Below are 19,508 nucleotides of genomic sequence, written 5' to 3' on the forward strand. Positions count from 1 at the left end.
AATTAACACAGAGAGACTGATGAATGGCTACACTACCCCTTTCTTGTCTCAAACATCACGGGTGCCAGGGAAGTTAACGTCTCTATCATCCGTCCGTCACTGGGAAGATAAACCCGCCTGACAGACAGGAACGTTCTACCTGTCCGGACTCAGTAGCACAACATCCCAAATTAATTTCTAAATGAGATTCCAAATACTCTTGGACAAAAGGGGGTTGCAGAGGTAAAATTCTTTCCTCGGGAAAATTTTCCCGTTCTGTAAGCAGAAAGAGCCTTTTTGCCAAACCAGGTAGACTTTCTGTAACGCAGCACAAACTTAACACCAGAGACTATCACAAGGTAATTGCACTAGTTTCTATTGCTGTGATGAAATATCATGAAGAAAAAGCAAGTTGGGGAGGAAAGGGTTTATTTGGCTTATATTTCCACATCGTAGTCCAACACTGAAGGAAGTCAGGACAGGAACTAAAACAGGGCGAGAACCTGGAGGCAGGAGTTGGTGCAGAAGCCAGGGAAGGGTGCTACCTGGCGTGCTTCTCAAGGCTTGCTGGCTCAGCCTGCTGTCTTACCAGATCACCAACCCAGGATGGCTCCACCCACAATGAGCTTGACCCTCCCCCAGTCACTCACTAATTTAAAATGCGCTATAGGATTGCCTACAGGCTGATTTCATGGAGGCGTTTTCTCAATAGAGGGTCCCTCCTCCCCGATGACTTGAACTTGTGCAGAGTTGACATAAAAATCTTCAGCTGAATAGAAAATAAACTGGGGAAGACCCTTAAGGACATCGGTACAGGGGGAAAGTTCCTGAACAGAACACCAATAGCGTATGCTCTAAGATCAAGAATTGACAAATGGGACCTCATAAAATTACAAAGTTTCTGTAAGTCAAAGGACACCATCAAAAGGACAAATTGGCAACCAACAAATTGGGAAAAGATCTTCACCAACCCTGCATCAGTTAGAGGGCTAATATCCAATATACACAAAGAACTCAAGAAGTTAGACCCCAGAAAACCAAATAACCCTATTAAAAAAATGGGGTACAGAGCTAAACAAAGAATTTTTACCTGAAGAACTTCGGATGTCTGAGAAGCATCTTAAAAAATGCTCAACTTCATTAGTCATTAGGGAAATGCAAATCAAAACAGCCCTGAGATTTCACCTTACACCAGTCAGAATGGCTAAGATTAAAAATTCAGGAGACAGCAGGTGTTGGTGAGGATGTGGAGAAAGAGGAACACTCCTCCACTGCTGGTGGGGTTGCAAATTGGTACAACCACTCTGGAAATCAGTCTGGCAGTCCCTCAGAAAACTGGACATGTCACTTCCGAAAGATCCTGCTATACCACTCCTGGGCATATACCCAGAGGATTCCCCAGCATGTAATAAGGATACATGCTCCACTATGTTCATAGCCTCCCTATTTATGATAGCCAGAAGCTGGAAAGAACCCAGGTATCCCTCAACGGAAGAATGGATGCAAAAAATGTGGTATATATACACAATGAATTAGAAACAATGAATTCATGAAATTCTTAGACAAATGGATGGAGCTGGAGAACATCATACTAAGTGAGGTAACCCAGTCTCAAAAGATCAATCATGGTATGCACTCACTAATAAGTGGATGTTAACCTAGATAACCGGAATACCCAAAACATAATCCACACATCAAATGAGGTACAAGAAGAACGGAGGAGTGGCCCCTTGTTCTGGAAAGACTCAGTGTAGCAGTATAGGGCAAAATCAGAACAGGGAAGTGGGAAAGGGTGGGTGGGAGAACAGGGGAAGGGAAGGGAGCTTATGTGACTTTCAGGGAGTAGGGGGCCAGAAAAGGGGAAATCATTTGAAATGTAAATAAAAAATATATCAAATAAAAAAAATCTTCAGCTGTACAGTGATAATGCTCTGACTCAGGTACATATGAGAACCACCCTAGAGAGTTCATCATCATTGTCATTGTCATCACCGTTGTCATCGTTATAATCGTCTTCGTTGTCATCCAGGATCAGCTTATATAACACACCATAACAAATATATTGATGACAATCTACCATCTCCTTACACAGGACCTGGCTTTCCCTTTTAGCTCGAGAGCTAAGATCATTTGTCCAGAAAATGGTATCTAAGCGCAAAGGTGATGTAATGGTCAGTAGTGCATGCTGCCCCATGTCCCTCCAGCACCTCTCTCCTCTGCCTTTGTTTTTTAACTTAAGACAGGATCCAAGCTGCATAACTTCCTGCTCCCCACACCTCTAACCGCTGGAGTGCCTGAGCTGTTCCCCCACCACACATCTAAGGGATGCTTATCACCTCCTAGAACTCACCTACTTCAGCTTCCTGTAAATTCTGCTGCCCACATTTGTCTTTAATGTGGACTTCCCCATATAATCAGTTATTAGATACAATTACTTCTTTATGAGTAGAATTATCATGCTATCAAGTTTATTAATTCTTTGAGAAAATGTAATTGCGAAATATCGGAGTTGAAATTCCTTCTTCTGACGTCTGTGCTCAGAGCTTTCTTTAATGTCCCGATCTTGCCTCTAATAGGCCTGATTCGCAGTGTTCTCTCTTCACTCCTACACTCTGGGTAGAAAGAAGGCAGCAACTTTAATCTCTGATATGAGTTCTCATTGAAGGATTTCTACAGAAGAGGCAAACTCCCCTTGTGAGGTAGTAATCCAGGGACTAGCGATTTCATACCTTTCAGCAAGGGTGGGTTCACACCACAAAAGCCCCAGACCACACCAGTCAGCTGCGAGGGACTGAGGGGAGCCAAAGAGCAGCTCATCCACGCAAACCAGCACTGAGCCTGGGCCATGTGACCATCACCAGACACTGACCAAATGCTAACCTGATGTCGCCAGATCTTTCAAACTCTCAAGAAAACCAACCAATATCTAGGTCTGAATGTGCAATTCCTGTTTTTGAAAGTTGGCGGTTAGAACAGAAAATGGTTTAAAACACCATGTTGGCCAAACAAAATACATCTGCCAACCAAATCCAAGTCACAGACCATGAGCTAGAATCTAGCATCTTTTCTACAAACCAGCAGTGATTGACTCAATTGCAAAAGTGAACATCTTGGGGAGTCTCTTTTTAAAATTTTATTGTCTTACCCATGGGCCAGAAGGAACGATTAAGAGTCTTATCGAGAACATTCTTATTTGCCTGGCAATTTTCTTTTCTACAGCACGGCAGGCAAATTTATCTGTCATGCAAGGTTGTCTGTACAAATGTTAGCTACATGGCAGTAAGCCAACATCATCAGCATGTGTCTGTGTGTGACCTTAGAAACATCATTTAACCCTCTCTGAGCCTCAGTTTCCCCAAATGAAACAGGACAATAAAAAGTTCTTTGGAGGAACTTATTATTATTTTTTTCTGGGTTGACAGTATTCCAGAATTGATGATTTGTTTCCAAAGAATAAATCAGGGAAAGGAGTAAAAGGTTTTCACAATGAAGAGATCTAAAAATTATTAGCTAAGAAAAAGGATAAAGGTGAATGTCACCAATAAAGTCATATGGCTACCACACACCCTTAAAATGATCACCTTAGAAGGATATTTTGATACCACGGTTATCAAAACAAAACAAAAGGCCACTAAACTTTAATTCCAACCAACGTATGAGGCACTGTCTTAGTTAGGGTTTTTATTGCTGCCATGAAACACCATGACCAAGTTGAGGAGGAAAAGGTTTATTTGACTTAAACTTCCACATCATCATCCATCACTGAAGAGGGTAAGGAAAGGAACTCAGGTAGGGTGGGAACCTAGAGGTAGAAGCTGATGATGCAGAGATCATGGAGGGCAACTGCTTACTGGCTTGTTCAACCTGCTTTCTTATAGAACCCAGGACCACCATCCAGGGGCTGAACCACCTATAATGAGCTTGGCCCTCCCCATCAATTACTAATTAAGAAAATGTTCTACAATCAGCTCTTCTGAAGGCACTTTCTCAATTGAGGTTCCCTCCTTAAGTAATTCTAGTTTGTGTCAAGTTCACATAGAGCTAGCCAGCACAGACAGCAAGTAACATACTCAGGACATTCTACAGACTACACTTTTGAGAAGAAATCAGCCCTTTGGGTCAAATGTAGAGAGACTGTATAAGATTAAGACAAGTCTCTGCTGGACACAAATGTTTCTAGAACTAGATCAGAGACCAAAACTAGAATAGAGAAAGTTGAAGAATGGGTGGGTCCAAGAAGAGATCATGGGCTCAAGGATTTCTGGAAGAAACTGGAGTATGAGCTGAGAGGAAGTGAAAGCCCAGAAGATGAATGGGCTTTGAAGAGTCCTGCCAATAAACGCCCACAGGTAGTGAGAAGGTTGCTGGAGAGAGAGCTAGTGACTGAGAAGTACGGAGACTCGCCACAGCAGCAAATCCTCAAGGAAGACAAAAGCTACCAGCCTTTGGTGGGTGGAGGGTCCTGTCTTACTTCTTAATGGGAGGGAAATGGGGAAATCCCCCTGTGTGAGTCATGTTGGCTGAGGGGAAGAGTAGGGTTTTGACATCCTCAGTGAAGTACAAAACAAGACATGAGGTAAAACTAGGAAGGTGAGGGGTAAGGAAGGGTGGGGAAGAAGGAAGTCTTGCTAGTCCATCACAGCAGAGATGGGCTTAAGGGAATTAAGTGGTTACATGGGAACAGTAGCAATTATGGTCCATCCAGGAGGTCGAGGAGGGAAAGAGATGAAGGGTGATTAGATAGCAGTGTTCTTGCTTGGAAGGGCTGGATGATGCTGGAAACCTGTGGCACTGGTTCTGCTTAAACATTTTTTTTTATTATTTTTTTATTCGATATAATTTATTTACATTTCAAATGATTTCCCCTTTTCTAGCCCCCCCACTCCCCGAAAGTCCCGTAAGCCCCCTTCTCTTCCCCTGTCCTCCCACCCACCCCTTCCCACTTCCCCGTTCTGATTTTCCCGAATACTGCTTCACTGAGTCTTTCCAGAACCAGGGGCCACTCCTCCTTTCTTCTTGTGCCTCATTTGATGTGTGGATTATGTTTTGGGTATTCCAGTTTTCTAGGTTAATATCCACTTATTAGTGAGTGCATACCATGATTCACCTTTTGAGTATGGGTTACCTCACTTAATATGATGTTCTCTAGCTCCATCCATTTGCCTAAGAATTTCATGAATTCATTGTTTCTAATGACTGAATAGTACTCCATTGTGTAGATATACCACATTTTTTGCATCCACTCTTCTGTTGAGGGATACCTGGGTTCTTTCCAGCATCTGGCAATTATAAATAGGGCTGCTATGAACATAGTAGAGCATGTATCCTTATTACATGGTGGGGAGTCTTCTGGGTATATGCCCAGGAGTGGTATAGCAGGATCTTCTGGAAGTGAGGTGCCCAGTTTTCGGAGGAACCGCCAGACTGCTTTCCAGAGTGGTTGTACCAGTTTGCAACCCCACCAGCAGTGGAGGAGTGTTCCTCTTTCTCCACACCCTCTCCAACACTTGTTGTCTCCTGAATTTTTAATCTTAGCCATTCTGACATTTTCTAGATCAGTCCTGCTCAACCTTCCTAATGATGAGACCCTTTAATGCAGTTAGTTCCTCATGAACCGGTGAACCTCAACTGTAAAATTATTTTTTTGCTGCTACTTTATATCTGTAATTTTGCTAGTGTTTTGAATCATGATGTAAACATTTTTGGAGATGGAGGTTTGCCAAAAGGGTTGTGGCTTAAAGGTTGAGAGCCACTGATCTAAGAGATTAGGCACCCACTATTAGAGAGCAGACTATTTAAAGTCAGGATGCTATGATGGGTGGAATTTCTAGACACTGACCTAGATGTCTTGTAAGAGGAAAAGTCATTAGGATGGAGAAATCCAAGGGCATTGTGTGAGCCATCCGCAGAGCGCTGAAGACAGCAGAGGCACTAGGAGAAGTACCGAGAAGTTTTCTAAGCCAACCAGCAAAGCCTTGGGAGCTCAGCAGGTGAACAGATAGGCGAATGCAATTTGGAGGATTCTTGGGTGTGGATGGATGGTTCAACTCTAGATATGTTGATATTTTCCCAAAGAAAATAAAAAAGATGTACCTCAACAGTAAGCCTCTTATTTGACCTGCATGAAGCCTTGGGTTCACTCCTTAATACTAAAAATAAAATTGCATTAGGCAAGGTACAGTGCTAACCTGTGGGGCTAAGGAGCTGAAGAAATAGGGAGGCTGGCCTGGCGCAAGAGAGGAGTCAAGGCGTGTCTGAATCTCGGTATTCTCATTCTAAGATCAGCAGGAATAGGACCCATAAAACACACACACACACATACCTGCTGTCCCTGTCCTAGGCTTTTATGTCCCAGTTCAAGTAGTCCTTTGCCCCATCAGAGCAGGCCACACATAGTCTGGTAACCAGGTTAACCTTCCTCTTCCCTTATGTCTTAGTCAGGGTTTCTATTCCTGCACAAACAACATGAACAAGAAGCAAGTTGGGGAGGAAAGGATTTATTGAGCTTACACTTCCACACTGCTGTTCATCACTAAAGGAAGTCAGGACAGGAACTCAAGCAGGTCAAGAAGCAGGAGCTGATCCAGAGGCCATGGAGGGATGTTTCTTACTGGCTTGCTTCCCCTGGCTTGCTCAGCCTGCTCTCTTATAGAACCCAAGACCATCAGCCCAGAGATGGTACCACCCACAAGGGGCCCTCTCCTCTTGATCACTAATTGAGAAAATGCCCCACAGCTGGATCTCATGGAGGCACTTCCCCAACTGAAACTCCTTTCTCTGTGATAATTCCAGTTTGTGTCAAGTTGACACACAAAACCAGCCAGTATACCTTATAAGGTTATGGAACCCCTCTTTATGCAAATAAGACATCCACAGAACCTTGGCCCCAGCCAATAATGCAAAACCACCCTATAGCCCCTACTCTCTCTACCCACAAAGGTTTAAGTAGCCTCCCCTCTCCCATTAAATTAGCTGTCTCACTGAAGCTGCCTCGTAGAGTCTATTCGAGTAGTGCTCACCCTCTGCCTGAGGTCTTTTCACTGCAGGCCATTCCTGTCCAGCTACCTTCCCATCTCAGGATCCACCTGTTGTGACTGCAGGCCGATCACACCACTATGGGCCTGGAAGAAGATCCTGAGTGACAGTAACCACATTTGTAATGGCAGCTTTCTAGAGTCTGAGGCAGGAGGATCACCATTGGTTCAAAGAAAGCCTGGGTACACAGTGGAGATACAAAGAAGGAATGAAAGCCGTTATTTTTCAGAGCAAAGATGGCAGCTACCCCATATCCTTAGCCTGAAAGTATGATGTATTTGCTATTTAACAAGAAGAACACTGCCAGTCAAGAGGGCTAAAATGAAACTTGACTTCAGTTAGGACAAGGAAGGGAGGCAACCAACCCATGCTCAGAGCAGAGGTTGAGGACATTGGGAGGCAGGCTGATAACAGACAAGAGGTCCAGGAAGAGAGGAGAAAGAAGAGGAAGGGAGAAGAGAGAAGATGGACAAGACCAACTCAGTTGCTGACTGGACTAAGCAGTGAGATTAATCAGAGAGGCTCAGCAATCCATGTTTTTCTCTGAGAAACTAAGCACGAAGACCTCAGAGGCTAGGAGTCTATAAAAGGAAGCTTCCCTCAGAAGACACCAAATGCGGAACTCCAGCCTGGCTGGGCATCGCTGGTTGGGGCTTTCAAAGGATCCTGGTGTACACACCATATCCAAGCCAATGAAATTAACTTATCAAGAGAGTCTTGGACATCAATATTATGGACAACTCCCCCTAGGCAACTTGTGAGTGTAACTAGGTTTGAGCGATGAAATCTCCCAAACATGTTGGAGCGTAGCTGGTCATCCAGGTTGCCAAAGCTTTGCCATCCTGGAGTTACGCGGAGTTATTGCTCACAGTTAACCTTATAAAATCCCCTGGTATTATCACAGCAGGGGGAGAGGCAAGCAGATACCTCTGTTTAAGCTGTAGATGTGAACAGTGGGTTTTTCTTTTCTTTCTTTTTTTTTTCTTTTTCTTTTTTTTTTTTTTTTTTTTTTTTTTTTTTTTTTTTTTTGGAAGCAGAATAAAGAGTTCCTGGCACTCTGTCTCAAATGAAGTATAAAAAAGACCAATCACTAATGTGAGAGAGTGAACTGACACAATATACTTTAATAGGCACTCAACCTTTTAATGTCTATTTAAGGAGCATAATAGAAGGCCTCGTAATCCAGCAGCAATTCTTGACCCTATATCTACCCAGATAACAGGGGCAGGGTTTCTAGGACGCTTACGATCCACTCAGGTGAACACTCAAAAGAGTTTTTCAAATTGTCAAACTACCAACTAGGAGCAAGATGATTTTTTGATATTGACAAAATTTTCTTGTACATTTACTATGTACAAGGTACTGTGCAAACATCAAATACAGCAGCCCATAAAGCTGGGAGTCCTGTGAGATGGTACCAGGTGTAATTAAGGTCCTCGCCTTGTGAATTAGAACCTGGGGGCTGGGAAAGTTAACTTGCCCTGACTTAGATCGAATAGCTATAATTGGAAGAGTACAAAGTCAAATCAAGAGATGATTCTTTTAGAGGCGTGTGGTGTGTGATGGCAAGTGTCTGTAATCACAGCACTTAGTAACTGGAAGTCGGGAAGTCTGAGGCCAGTCTGGGCTATATGGGGAGAACTTAAAAAGAAGGAATGAGTGGCAGAGAGGGGAGGGGATAGGAGGGGAGAAGGGAGGGGAGGGGAGAGGGGAGATGAGGAGGGGAAAGGGGAGGAGGGGAGGGAAGGAGGGGAGGGGAAGAGGGGAAGAGGGGAAGAGGGGAGGGCAGAGGGGAAGGAAAAGGAGAGGGGAGGAGGGGAGAAGGGGAGGAGGGAAGGGGAGAGAGAGGGGAGGAGGGGAGGGCAGAGGGGAAGGAAAATAAGAGGGGAGGAGGAGAGAAAGGGAGGAGGGGAGGAGAGGAGGAGGGGAGGAGGGAAGGGGAGAGGGGAGGGGAGGGCAGAGGGGAAGGAAAAGGAGAGGGGAGGAGGGGAGGAGGGGAGGGCAGAGGGGAAGGAAAAGGAGAGGGGAGGAGGGGAGGAGGGAAGGGGAGAGGGGAGGGGAGAGGAGAGGGGAGAGGAGAGGGGAGAGGAGAGGGGAGAGGGGAGGGGAGGTTCTCATATTCATTGAAGCACTGTTTCCAATCAATTAACAGAAGTCTACCTGGATAAACAGGTGAAAACACCGTAAGAGAGGGTATATTTGCCCTAGACACTCTTAAGCCTTTTAAAAAAGAAAATTCCTACATTTGTAACCGCATGGAGGAGCCTGGGTATTTCACACTAATTGTTGTAAGCTAGACACAGAAAGACAGATACTTAAAAAAATTCTCACTTATACTCAAAACATCAAAGTTTGAACTCTAGGAAGTTGGGAGGAGACTGGTGGTTTAATAAGGGCTGTGGGGCAGGGAGAAAAAGGGGGGATGCTGACCACAGGGTACAAACAAAGTCTCAACTAGGACAAAAAATGTATTTAATATCTATTTCACAGCAGAGTGACCACCAATAAGAATTTGTATTTCAATTTTTTTTAATTAAGAAAGTTTTAAAATGGATCTCTGCTCTAAAACCTCATACGATGCACAAATCAGCTCTAAATCCATAAATAAAAACATAAAAATCCAAAGTATAACAACTTCTAAAGCAAAATACAGACAAAAGAAACTCAATACTGTCATGGAGAAGGCAGTAATGACTTAAGACGGGGCAATGGAAGTAAAACTCACATAGGAAAAATGAGGGTGCATGGGATTTGACTAACATGTGACTTCTGTTCCTATAAAGACATTGTTGAGAAAATGAACAGGTGAGGCACAAACTTCATGAAAAATAAAACAAACAAACAAAAAAACAACAGCAACAAAATATGGCACGGGAAAATTTTCACAACCTAGTAAGAAGATAAAATGGGCTTAAGGTCTGACGGCTTTATGAATGAGCAAAATGGCAAAACCAGAAGCTCAATGCTATTAGTCATCTGGAAATGAACCACATAGAGACATCACTGTTTGTAGGATAGAATGGCTTAAAAGTATCCCCAGTGCACAATATTGACCAAGATGTGGAGTGACCAGAGTCCAGACACACTGTGTCTAGGATGGTACATTGATGCAGTGTAGGGGGCACGTTGACGGTGTCTCATCAAGGAAAATACAATGCTTTTGTGCAGATCCAGCAATTCTATTCCTTACTGCTTCTCTCAAGAGAAATGAAGATGTCTGGCCACATGATGACGCATACATAAATCTTTGTAGCAACGTTATTCATACAAGCTAAAACCTAGATGTTAACTTCAGCTCCCATCAACAACTCAAACAAATCGCATCATTTCTATAACATAGAATATCGCCATGCAGTAATAGTGAGTCAATTTGGTATGAAGACCCACAGACAACCACATGGCCCATCTCAAATGTACTGCCCTGTATTTTCCAGACCCAAGCCCAAAAGAATACACTGTGTGTGCTCCCTTCTCAGGATATTATAGAAAAGATAAAACCAATCTAGAAAAGTCCTTCTGGCCTCTGTGGGCACCAGGTGTGCAAAAGGCTCACAGACATTCATGTAGGCAAAACACCCATACATATAGAATCAAATGGTTTTTAAATGCAGAAAGATCCATTCAGAAGTATGCAGCAGTAGTGTTTTATGGACAGTGTTCAAAATATTTATCACTTTGGCATCCTGAGCCCTCCCCAGTCAGGACAAATGGCAGACACAAGTAATCGCTACAGCCCCAGGTGAAAGAGATGGGGGAATGGGAATTACTGTGAGCCTCCTTTTTGCTTCTCCTTACTTCCTGGTTTTCTGTTACAGTGGGGTACTTTAAAATAAGAGGAAAATCTATTTTTAATTATAAAAAAGAAGAATGGTATCCTGTTGATATGACATTTCCTACTGTTATAAAATTCTAATGGATCTCAAAACCCTAATGGAACCTTTAAATAATAGATATGAGGAATGGTATACTAAAACAGCATTGAATTAGAAGTTAAAAATGGATAATGCTATAAAAATATTTTCCATCTACTACAAAGAGAATGATGAGATACATATTAAGTTATTTTACAATTTTAATATTTAAACACACCCTTCCTTTGCTCCAATAGCAGGTAGGCGGCCATGTAAGAGACTATGTTTAACAAAGATAAGGTACCCTGTTTTCAGATTGTCAGGCCTCTGAAATGCCATTCCACTCAAAATTTGCCATATAGTATTTTCCTATGGGGATCGTGGCCCAGGTCAAACTTGAAACTCAGAGCTAGTCAGGAAATCAAATGAGAATTATCAACCCTGGATAAATTTTTCCTGCAGAATTACCGCCACGAGGAGGGGTATTGCTGCCATGTCTTCCCAGTGCAGCTAACACCCTCTCCATGGCAGACCACAGCAGCAACCCTCTGCTCTGCACCATTCTTCAGAAGCAAGAACAATTTTTAAAACCAGCTTGGAGAATAGTGGCTGAGAAGTGCCAATCAGGAAAGGATGGCCAGGGAATCACTAGGATCATGCTCCCTATTATTAACAGAGAAACCATCTCACTGCCCCCCTTCTTCCCAGTTGGAAGTCATTCATGGTTTAATGACAGGACTCCTCTCTCAAACTCAGAAACTCAGAAATCTCCCAGGGCAAAATCACACAGCTGTACCATCTCTTCGTGTTGCTTTACAATGCAGAGCAGATTTGCGATTTTTAAAAGCACCAAGCCCACTGTGAGCTCGCAGTCATTGTTAATCCTTTGGACAGCTTGTCTTTAACAGTCCATTACTGTGCGGTGGCTATGGTGGAAATCCGTGCACCTAAATAGATAGCGCTTACAATACTGGGCCTCCACTATTTCCAGCCTAATTCACTGCTCCACTTGAACATACATACACACCATCTAATGGGTCTGCACACAGCTCCCAGAGCCCTCTTCAGTCCTGAATCATAGGATCCCTGTCATAAGTGCTGACAATCCAGGAAGAAGAGGGCAGAGAGCAGCTGAGGTCACTGGGACTCTCCCTTTGGTTACTGGATGACGACAAAAATTCCAACTTCTAAAGATGAAAGGTCACTTTATCCTTATCGCATTTTTTTTACTTTTGTGTGTAAATTTATTATGAGATACATTATTATTTTATATCACTTTCTCTCCCCCCCAGATTTTAATAATAATACATAAAGATTTCATAAGGCACCCAATGTGGCGCTTTAGAAGATACTCAGTCATAAATTACATTACCAAATCAAGTTTCATCCAAACAGTTGAATGACATCCACCCTGTACTAGCATTTTAAAATCACCTTTATAGTTTTTAAGAATTATCTAGCATCTTCTCTTCTCCAATTCCAAAACATTGGCTATCTCTTAAATGTATATAGCTATATGCATATATAAGCACACATATACATATTGAACACTCTATGCCTGACAATACTCTAATCTTACATGACTGAACTCATCCCCTCTTCAAAACAGCTCATTCGTTAGGAGTCAGACTGTGAGCCCGGAAGCTGTCCCCAGAGTCTTTGCCATTCTGGGATAGATCAAGAATCACGCGTGACCCTTTTATAGTGCCCTTGAACCAACTCAATGAACTTGGTCTTGGCTGCTCTCCAGAAAATGTCTCTGCGTGGATGGGAAGCCCTAAGGGTTGGCTTTGTCTACACAACATGCTGCTCTGAGGGAAAATCTCATCAGCAACATTTTAGAAGTGAAAATGTCATTCCCGCTGTGATTTTTTTTTTAAGTACCGGGTATTAAACATAGAACCCTGTACAACCCCAGCAAGGGCTCCACACTGAGTTATATTCAGCCTGTTCTTGTCCAGACTGAAATAGGATTTGTGATCTTCCTGTCTCTACCTACCAACAGGAGGCATAGCAGGCATGCATACCCTAACCACGGATTCACAGTCCTTTGTTTGCTTTGAGTCAAGGTCTCCTGTAGCCCAGGTTCAAATCAGACTGTTCTCGTAGTCAAGGTTGTCCTTGAATTCCTATCTGTTCCTCTGGGATAAAGCATTCCCCACCCACATCTGGCTCCCTTTGTGATTCTTCTGGATTTAAAATGCTCTCAGTGACTTCTCAAGGAGACAGTTCATTTTCTATACTTATGTAAGGTACTCAAAGCGATTAGGAGCATACCTCACCACAGTATCACCACGGACACTAAGGTGCTTTTCTACCTGTGACATTCTCACGCTCGTTCAAATGAGAGAGCATCATCACAGGATGCAAGCAGTCAGCACCTGCCGTCTCTGTGCCCAAGGCCTGGCACTGAGTAGCAAGGGCCTGCACTGCCGACAGGCAGAAAGAACCAGAAGTGCCTTCGGAACAGCCTTCGGCTGGCAGCTAACAGTGTGAAGATATAAACGCCCGAGCCCCCTCGTTTCTCGTGGTCAAACTCTGAGCAGCAGCTACAGGTCTTCAGAGTCGCTCTGCAAATCCAGACGAAGTCCCCCATCGTGGACCCTGACTCCACACACCATCCTCTGATGGCCTGGCCTGGCCTGGCTGCCTTCCCTTCGCTGTTTCCCTTCTGTATCCTCATACCTGCTTTTGTGAAGTAAAATCACTTTCATGGACCTCTCTGGCATTGGTCAGCTTCTGGGGAATCTCACCTAGGCAATAGCCTCTGTCTCAATGGACTGAGGTGGGGACACAGGATATCCAGAGAATCCCATTAAGCTATTTTTTTCCTATAGAGTCTGGACAAACATCTTGGATCACCAACACCCTTGCCCCCAACAATGGAAAATCATGGTCACTGAACACAAATGGAACATTCTAACGTTTCCCTCCCGTTGTTTTGCTCATCGCTGAGATGCTTGCTCCTAGCATTGCTAGATGAACATTTAACAAGGTAACTGTGAACTGTTGTCCACGTCATTGTGGCTTCAACAAAAAGAACTCACAATGGATTCTGTGGCTCAAAATGCTATCTGGCAACCCGAGAGCCAAGCGATCATGGGGCAAACAACTCCGCTGTCAAGCACAAGGCCTCTGAAACACGGCCGCTGCCTCTTTCATTTCACTGGCTTGGATCCTTTGACTCAAATCCTTATGTTAAACATTTCTCACAGTCATTTTAAACTTTAATGACATGCTCTACCAAAGCAAAGATCAAAATCTTTACAAAGAGTTTTTTTATGATGAAGTATTTATTGGCATATTCTTCTTCAGAACAGATTTTTCCTACCCCAGGCCTGGAACGATGTCCCACGTGGAAATCACTCTCAATATACTCTTCCTGAAATCCCAGTCAAGTGTCCTGTTTTCCCATCCCATGCTATGACTTGTTAATGAGGAGTAATTAAAATAGATTTTCACTAATAAGATGTGAGGGCATGCATTGCATTGTTTTAACATATAAAATATTTTTTTGCATACAAAAACCTTTAAGTGCTCATATAGCTATAATAGAAAAATTAATACCCAAAGCTTCATCCACCCTGAGTTTCTAAACCGAGTGCATTTCTGGTCAGTCAATGCAATTATAACAAAAGATCAGCTTTATGCCAAGGGCCATCTTAATTAAAGAGCTACAATCACAGTCTGTTAATGTCCATATGCTTCAGGTATGACATCATCACCTGTATATATACAAGACACTGATAATTGTCCATCCCTTCCAACTCTGAAGAGCTGGGCCCCAGCTTTTTCTATGTATCTATGATTTGAGGGATTGAAGGCGATTCCTCCACAATGTTCCAGCACAAATTTCCTGAGCTGTTGAGCCTGAGCCAGCCGGCAGCTTCCAGTTACAACTTCACCTTGGATGGCTGATTGAGGGGAAATCCGCCCCCAGTAAATCGAGGGACAGACTGCTTGGGCTCTGAGAAGATGTTGTTCATAGATATCCTGTCCTTGTTTCTGTAAGGGAAAGGACATGATTAGCTTCCCCAACATTTCCTTCCTCTTCTGAGTTTCATATTCTGTAATTTCCTAGGGTAAGTTAGCCACCAAAAACAACTGATTAGAGGTTCTGGTTGGAGACAAGGTTGTGGTGGAAATCTGATTAGGTATTTTCTGACAGCATATAGAATTATGGGGAGATAATTAGATATGAAATATTTGCCTCTACTGGTGGTCCAAATATGGACAGAGGGCCTCAATACAGTTCAGACACTGGCTTCCTGGCTTGTCACTATCTTCTTATTCTAAAAATAGTTGTTTAATTCCAAAGATCAGTCAGAAGAGCCTTCCTCTTGGCTTAGATATAATGACTAATTAGTAGATTATCACCTGGTCCATTTCCAAATTCTTGTGAAACGTTAGAAATATTTACTCCATGTAAAGTGTCTTTATCAAATTTGGACATCTATAATGTACAAACTTTCATACAACTCCGGACAAGCATCAGAAAGTACTAGAAACAGTCTAAGATACAAGAAAACGTGGGGAGATAAAAAAAGATGGTATTTTGGTAATAAATAAAAAGGAATTCTGCCTAAAACAAATCTGCAATATATTTTTCTATATGGTTCCCTTTTACACACATTCACATACACACACACACATATTCATACACACATGCATGCACACATATATGCCCATATTCACACGTGTGTGTACATACATATACATACATATTCACACACATGCACGCACACACACACACACACACACACACACACACACATAACCCTTTCCTGCAGAGGTAGCATACAAGTTACCTATTTTAAATTATAAAAGGTAAAAATTAAGCAAACTCTAAGACCAAAATCAATTAGATGGGCCAACTACACCCAATGATCTTAGAGGAATGAATATTGACTTTGGGGAAAGAGCCCACCTGATCCTGCAAAGTACAGAGCAGCATAAGAAGTGAAGACTGGAGGATTCCAGTGGAGGGATATAGAATGGATATGGCTAAGGTGTGGGTGGATCTCATGGAGGGATGTGGGTGAATCCCTTGGAGGGGTGCGGGTGGATCCCATGGAGGGATGTAGGTAGATCCCTTTGAGGAATGTGCATGAATCCCATGGAGGGATATGGGTAGATTCCATAGAGGGATGTGGGTGGATCCCATGGAGAGATGTAAGTGGATTCCTTTGAGGGATATGGGTGGATCCCTTGAGGGATGTGGATGGATCCCTTGGAGGGGTATGGGTGGATTCCATAGAGGGATATGGGTGGATTTCATAGAGGGATGTGGGTGGATCCTGTGGAGGGATATGGAGGGATCCCTTGGAGGGGTGTGAGTGAGTGGATTCCATAGAGGAATGTGGGTGGATCCTGTGGAGGGATGTGGAGGGATCCCTCTAAGGGATGTGGGATGGATGTGGCTGGGATGTAGGTGGAACTAATGGCTGGTGAAGAGTGTGTCTGAGACAAATGAAAGAAGCCAAAAGGCAAAAATGCTCCGAGTAGCTGTCTCTAAACAGTGTGTAGAGCAAGCACCCGCAGGGGAGGTTCCAGATTATTCCATTTGGAAAGAACCTGTAGAGCATTGCTTAGCCACCTCAGCTGCTCCTGGCAGATTTGATTTCATTTCTGTGAAAACCCATCCTCATAAAGAGGACAAGAGGCTCTAGCTTTGAGTGGATCCAGCAAAGAGGATTCCTTCCTTCCCCCTCTTTGGCAACTCTGTCTAGCTCCTGATTGGTGTGAGATGCCGGCAGCCCTCACTCCCCCTTCCCTGCACTTCCTTGCCTTAAATAACCTGAATTTTCCCTTCTGAAGGAACTTAGGCTTAAAGCTTCTGGCTTGGTCTAAGCTGACTAATGGGAATGCTGTCTCCTCTGCATTATCTGTTTAATGTATTTATAGACCATTATAACGGCTCCCTGCAGCCTTCGCCCTCCCCGGCTACACCATCTCAGCATTTTTGTCCCTGCCTTTGCATATCTCCTTCAGCGCCTTAATCTTTTTTTTTTTTTTTTTTTTTTTTTTGGCCGTGCTTCTCTGATCTCTTCTCCTAGTCTACCACCGGCTTAGGACGCCTCGACTGAAAGGAATCACCAGTAAAACCACAAACAGATACCACCGAATCAAGCAAAAGGGCTCAGCGGCTCGCCACCAAGTGTGCACCACTACCTAGGCGACACTCTAAATGCAGCTAATGAAAGCAAAGAGCCAAACACACACACACACACACACACACACACACTAAATATATGCAACTTGAACATGTTTTTTGGAAAGGAGGCTAGGGCAAGCCAAAGAGCTACAGCAAGAGGTGAATTGGTTCTAAGAAGATGGTTGACCATTGAACCGTGCTAGCTGTACGGAGCTGTGTAATAGGAAGATGGTTGACCATTTAACCATGCTAGCTGTTTGGAGCTATGTAAACTATGCCACAATGACCTTCAAGTGGAGTGTATGGAGCCTTAGAGACACGTGGGGCGGTCCCCGTCATGGAAAGAGGGTATCAGAGTCTAATCGGGCTTTTTTCTTTAAAGCTAAGCATTATGTTTCACATAACATTACGAAATGAAGACAGCATGCCTGAAGCCTGCAAATTAAAATATCCTGCAGGTGGACCTGAAGTGGGTCTAAATACCATTTTTCATTAAAAAAAAAAAAAGGCATGTCTGTGTACATTCGAGGGGAGCAATGATGTCAAGAATCATTTGTTGTTCAGAATGTGAACTCAAAAACTTGGAAGGTCTCAGAGCTCAACACCTCCCTCACAAGAAACCAGATGATATATTATCAGTGCGGCCTCAAGATGGCAGAGGTGATGTGACCCTCCACTTGCACACACTGTGACCTACTTAGTTTAACACAGTGTTTCTACTCCACTCCTGTACCTATGATTCCCCTCTCCCCTTCTCCTCCCCCCTCCTCTCCCTCCCCCTTCATCCTCCTTTCCCTCCCCCCTCTCCTCTCCCCCTCTTCTTTCTCCTCACCCTCCCCTCCCCTTCCCCTCTCTCCTCCCTCTCCCTCTCTCCCACCTCTCTCTCAGTGGTTCTGAAACTTCAGTGTGACTGAAAACAACCCAGAAAGCTTCAAGTCACCAATTCCTGAGGCTGAGTCTGGCTACCAGGAAATGGGGCCTTGGAAATGGCGTGCTTTATCCACCTCACCACAGACTCAGAAAGACAGCCACAAGCCCCACACGTTAAAACAGACTTCTCTAAATCACGGCAGTATTTCACTCCACCCGAGGAACCGCCATCTAAATGTGGACCAGGGGAATATTCTGATTTACAAGAAGGGCGGATTTTTACTGGCAAATGAATTTGCATCCAGTTACTTTATATGCTGTTTGCTGCTAACGGATTGTAGGCAGATGCACTCAAACCATATTTCAGCCTGTCCCTGAGGTGTCCATGCAGATGAAATGCCAAATATGACTTTCAGCTTGTGATGGGAGTCATTGTGGGATTAGCTGGATCAGTTTTGGCAAGGCCACACAATCAGACCAAGTTTCCTGATTCAACTGGTCTCCTGCTCCACTTCTGGGAACAGGGGAACAGCAGTAAAGAAAAGCTAAGGGAACACCTGCTTCCAACATTCGGGCACCCCAAACCCAAAATGTCAACCTCAGGACTTGCATCTTCATATCTTTATCTCCTGGAAGAGGAGCTGAGGCCAATGCCCCACCACGGATGCTTTAGTCAGTCACCAAACATGCATGCTGGGAGTCAGTCATGTCTACACATAGGAAGTCTTCCCAATCACCTCGGTGTCACTGCTTTACAAAAGCCTTAGGAAGCCCTGCCTCCCCCCACAGGTTTTAACTGTGGGAATCCTTCAGCCCAGGGAAGGCTGGCGATTGAGTCTCATCTGCAAACAGTTATGACCTGACCGTTGGCAAGCCATGAGGATAGTGTGTGTAACCAGACAGCCCTGTCCAGTCCACCTATGAGCAGGTGTTGGTGAATCCCTGATAAGTCTCTAAGAGAGGAGAGATCAATGTTAGAAAAGACATGAATTTTAATGTGTTATGTTCTGGTTGTTTGACCCATGACTCAGTTTACCCTACTGAGATTGGCAGCTCTGAGAAATTCTTCCAACATTTTTTTGGGACATAGAGGTCTCACAGTGTACCGCTGGTTGGCCTGGAACTCTCTCTGTGGACCAAGCTGGCCTTGGACTTACAGATATCTGCCTGCCTTTGCCTCCTGAATGTTAGGATTAAAGGCAAGCACCACCACTCCCGGCCCCATTTCAAATATTTTCTTACAATCAGATACCAGGTTAGAACGAGATTAGAACGTTGGGCTGAGTCTTACTTCTGAATGAGCTCTTTGCGTTTCTGAGCCAGGTATTTCTTCTTTAAAGACACCAGTTCGTTGCCAAGTCTCTCGATCTCAAACTTGTACTCTTGACTCTGTGACTCATACATATTCAGCTCCGATGACAGAACCTGATGCAACCCGTGAAACAGCGTTAGTGAAGGATGTGCAGGGCGATGCTATCCTTTCCTGAAATATTTAACTTGCCACCGCTCATCCCAGGAGCTGAAGGTTCAGACCACTATCCAGTCTGGGTTTCAAACTACAACAGCATGCTTCCACACGCTTACACATGCTTACACAGGCTCAGGGCCCATACCTGGCT

At 43.9% G+C, this 19,508-nt stretch overlaps 1 protein-coding gene across 1 annotated transcript in view; it reads right to left on the reverse strand.

Moving 5' to 3' along the window:
- Positions 1–13,401: 13,401 nt before the first annotated feature.
- Positions 13,402–19,508, reverse strand: part of Cfap58 (cilia and flagella associated protein 58) — a 101,669-nt gene continuing 95,562 nt past the window's right edge. The window contains exons 17-18 of the mRNA XM_052182080.1: positions 19,181–19,314; positions 13,402–14,870 (exon numbers count right to left, since the gene is read on the reverse strand). Coding sequence (XP_052038040.1) covers positions 14,759–14,870; positions 19,181–19,314 — 246 coding nt within the window. The 3' untranslated portion in view covers positions 13,402–14,758. The remainder of the gene's footprint in view (positions 14,871–19,180; positions 19,315–19,508) is intronic.

Source organism: Apodemus sylvaticus, chromosome 1 (assembly GCF_947179515.1).
Source record: "Apodemus sylvaticus chromosome 1, mApoSyl1.1, whole genome shotgun sequence".
NCBI lineage: Eukaryota > Metazoa > Chordata > Mammalia > Rodentia > Muridae > Apodemus > Apodemus sylvaticus.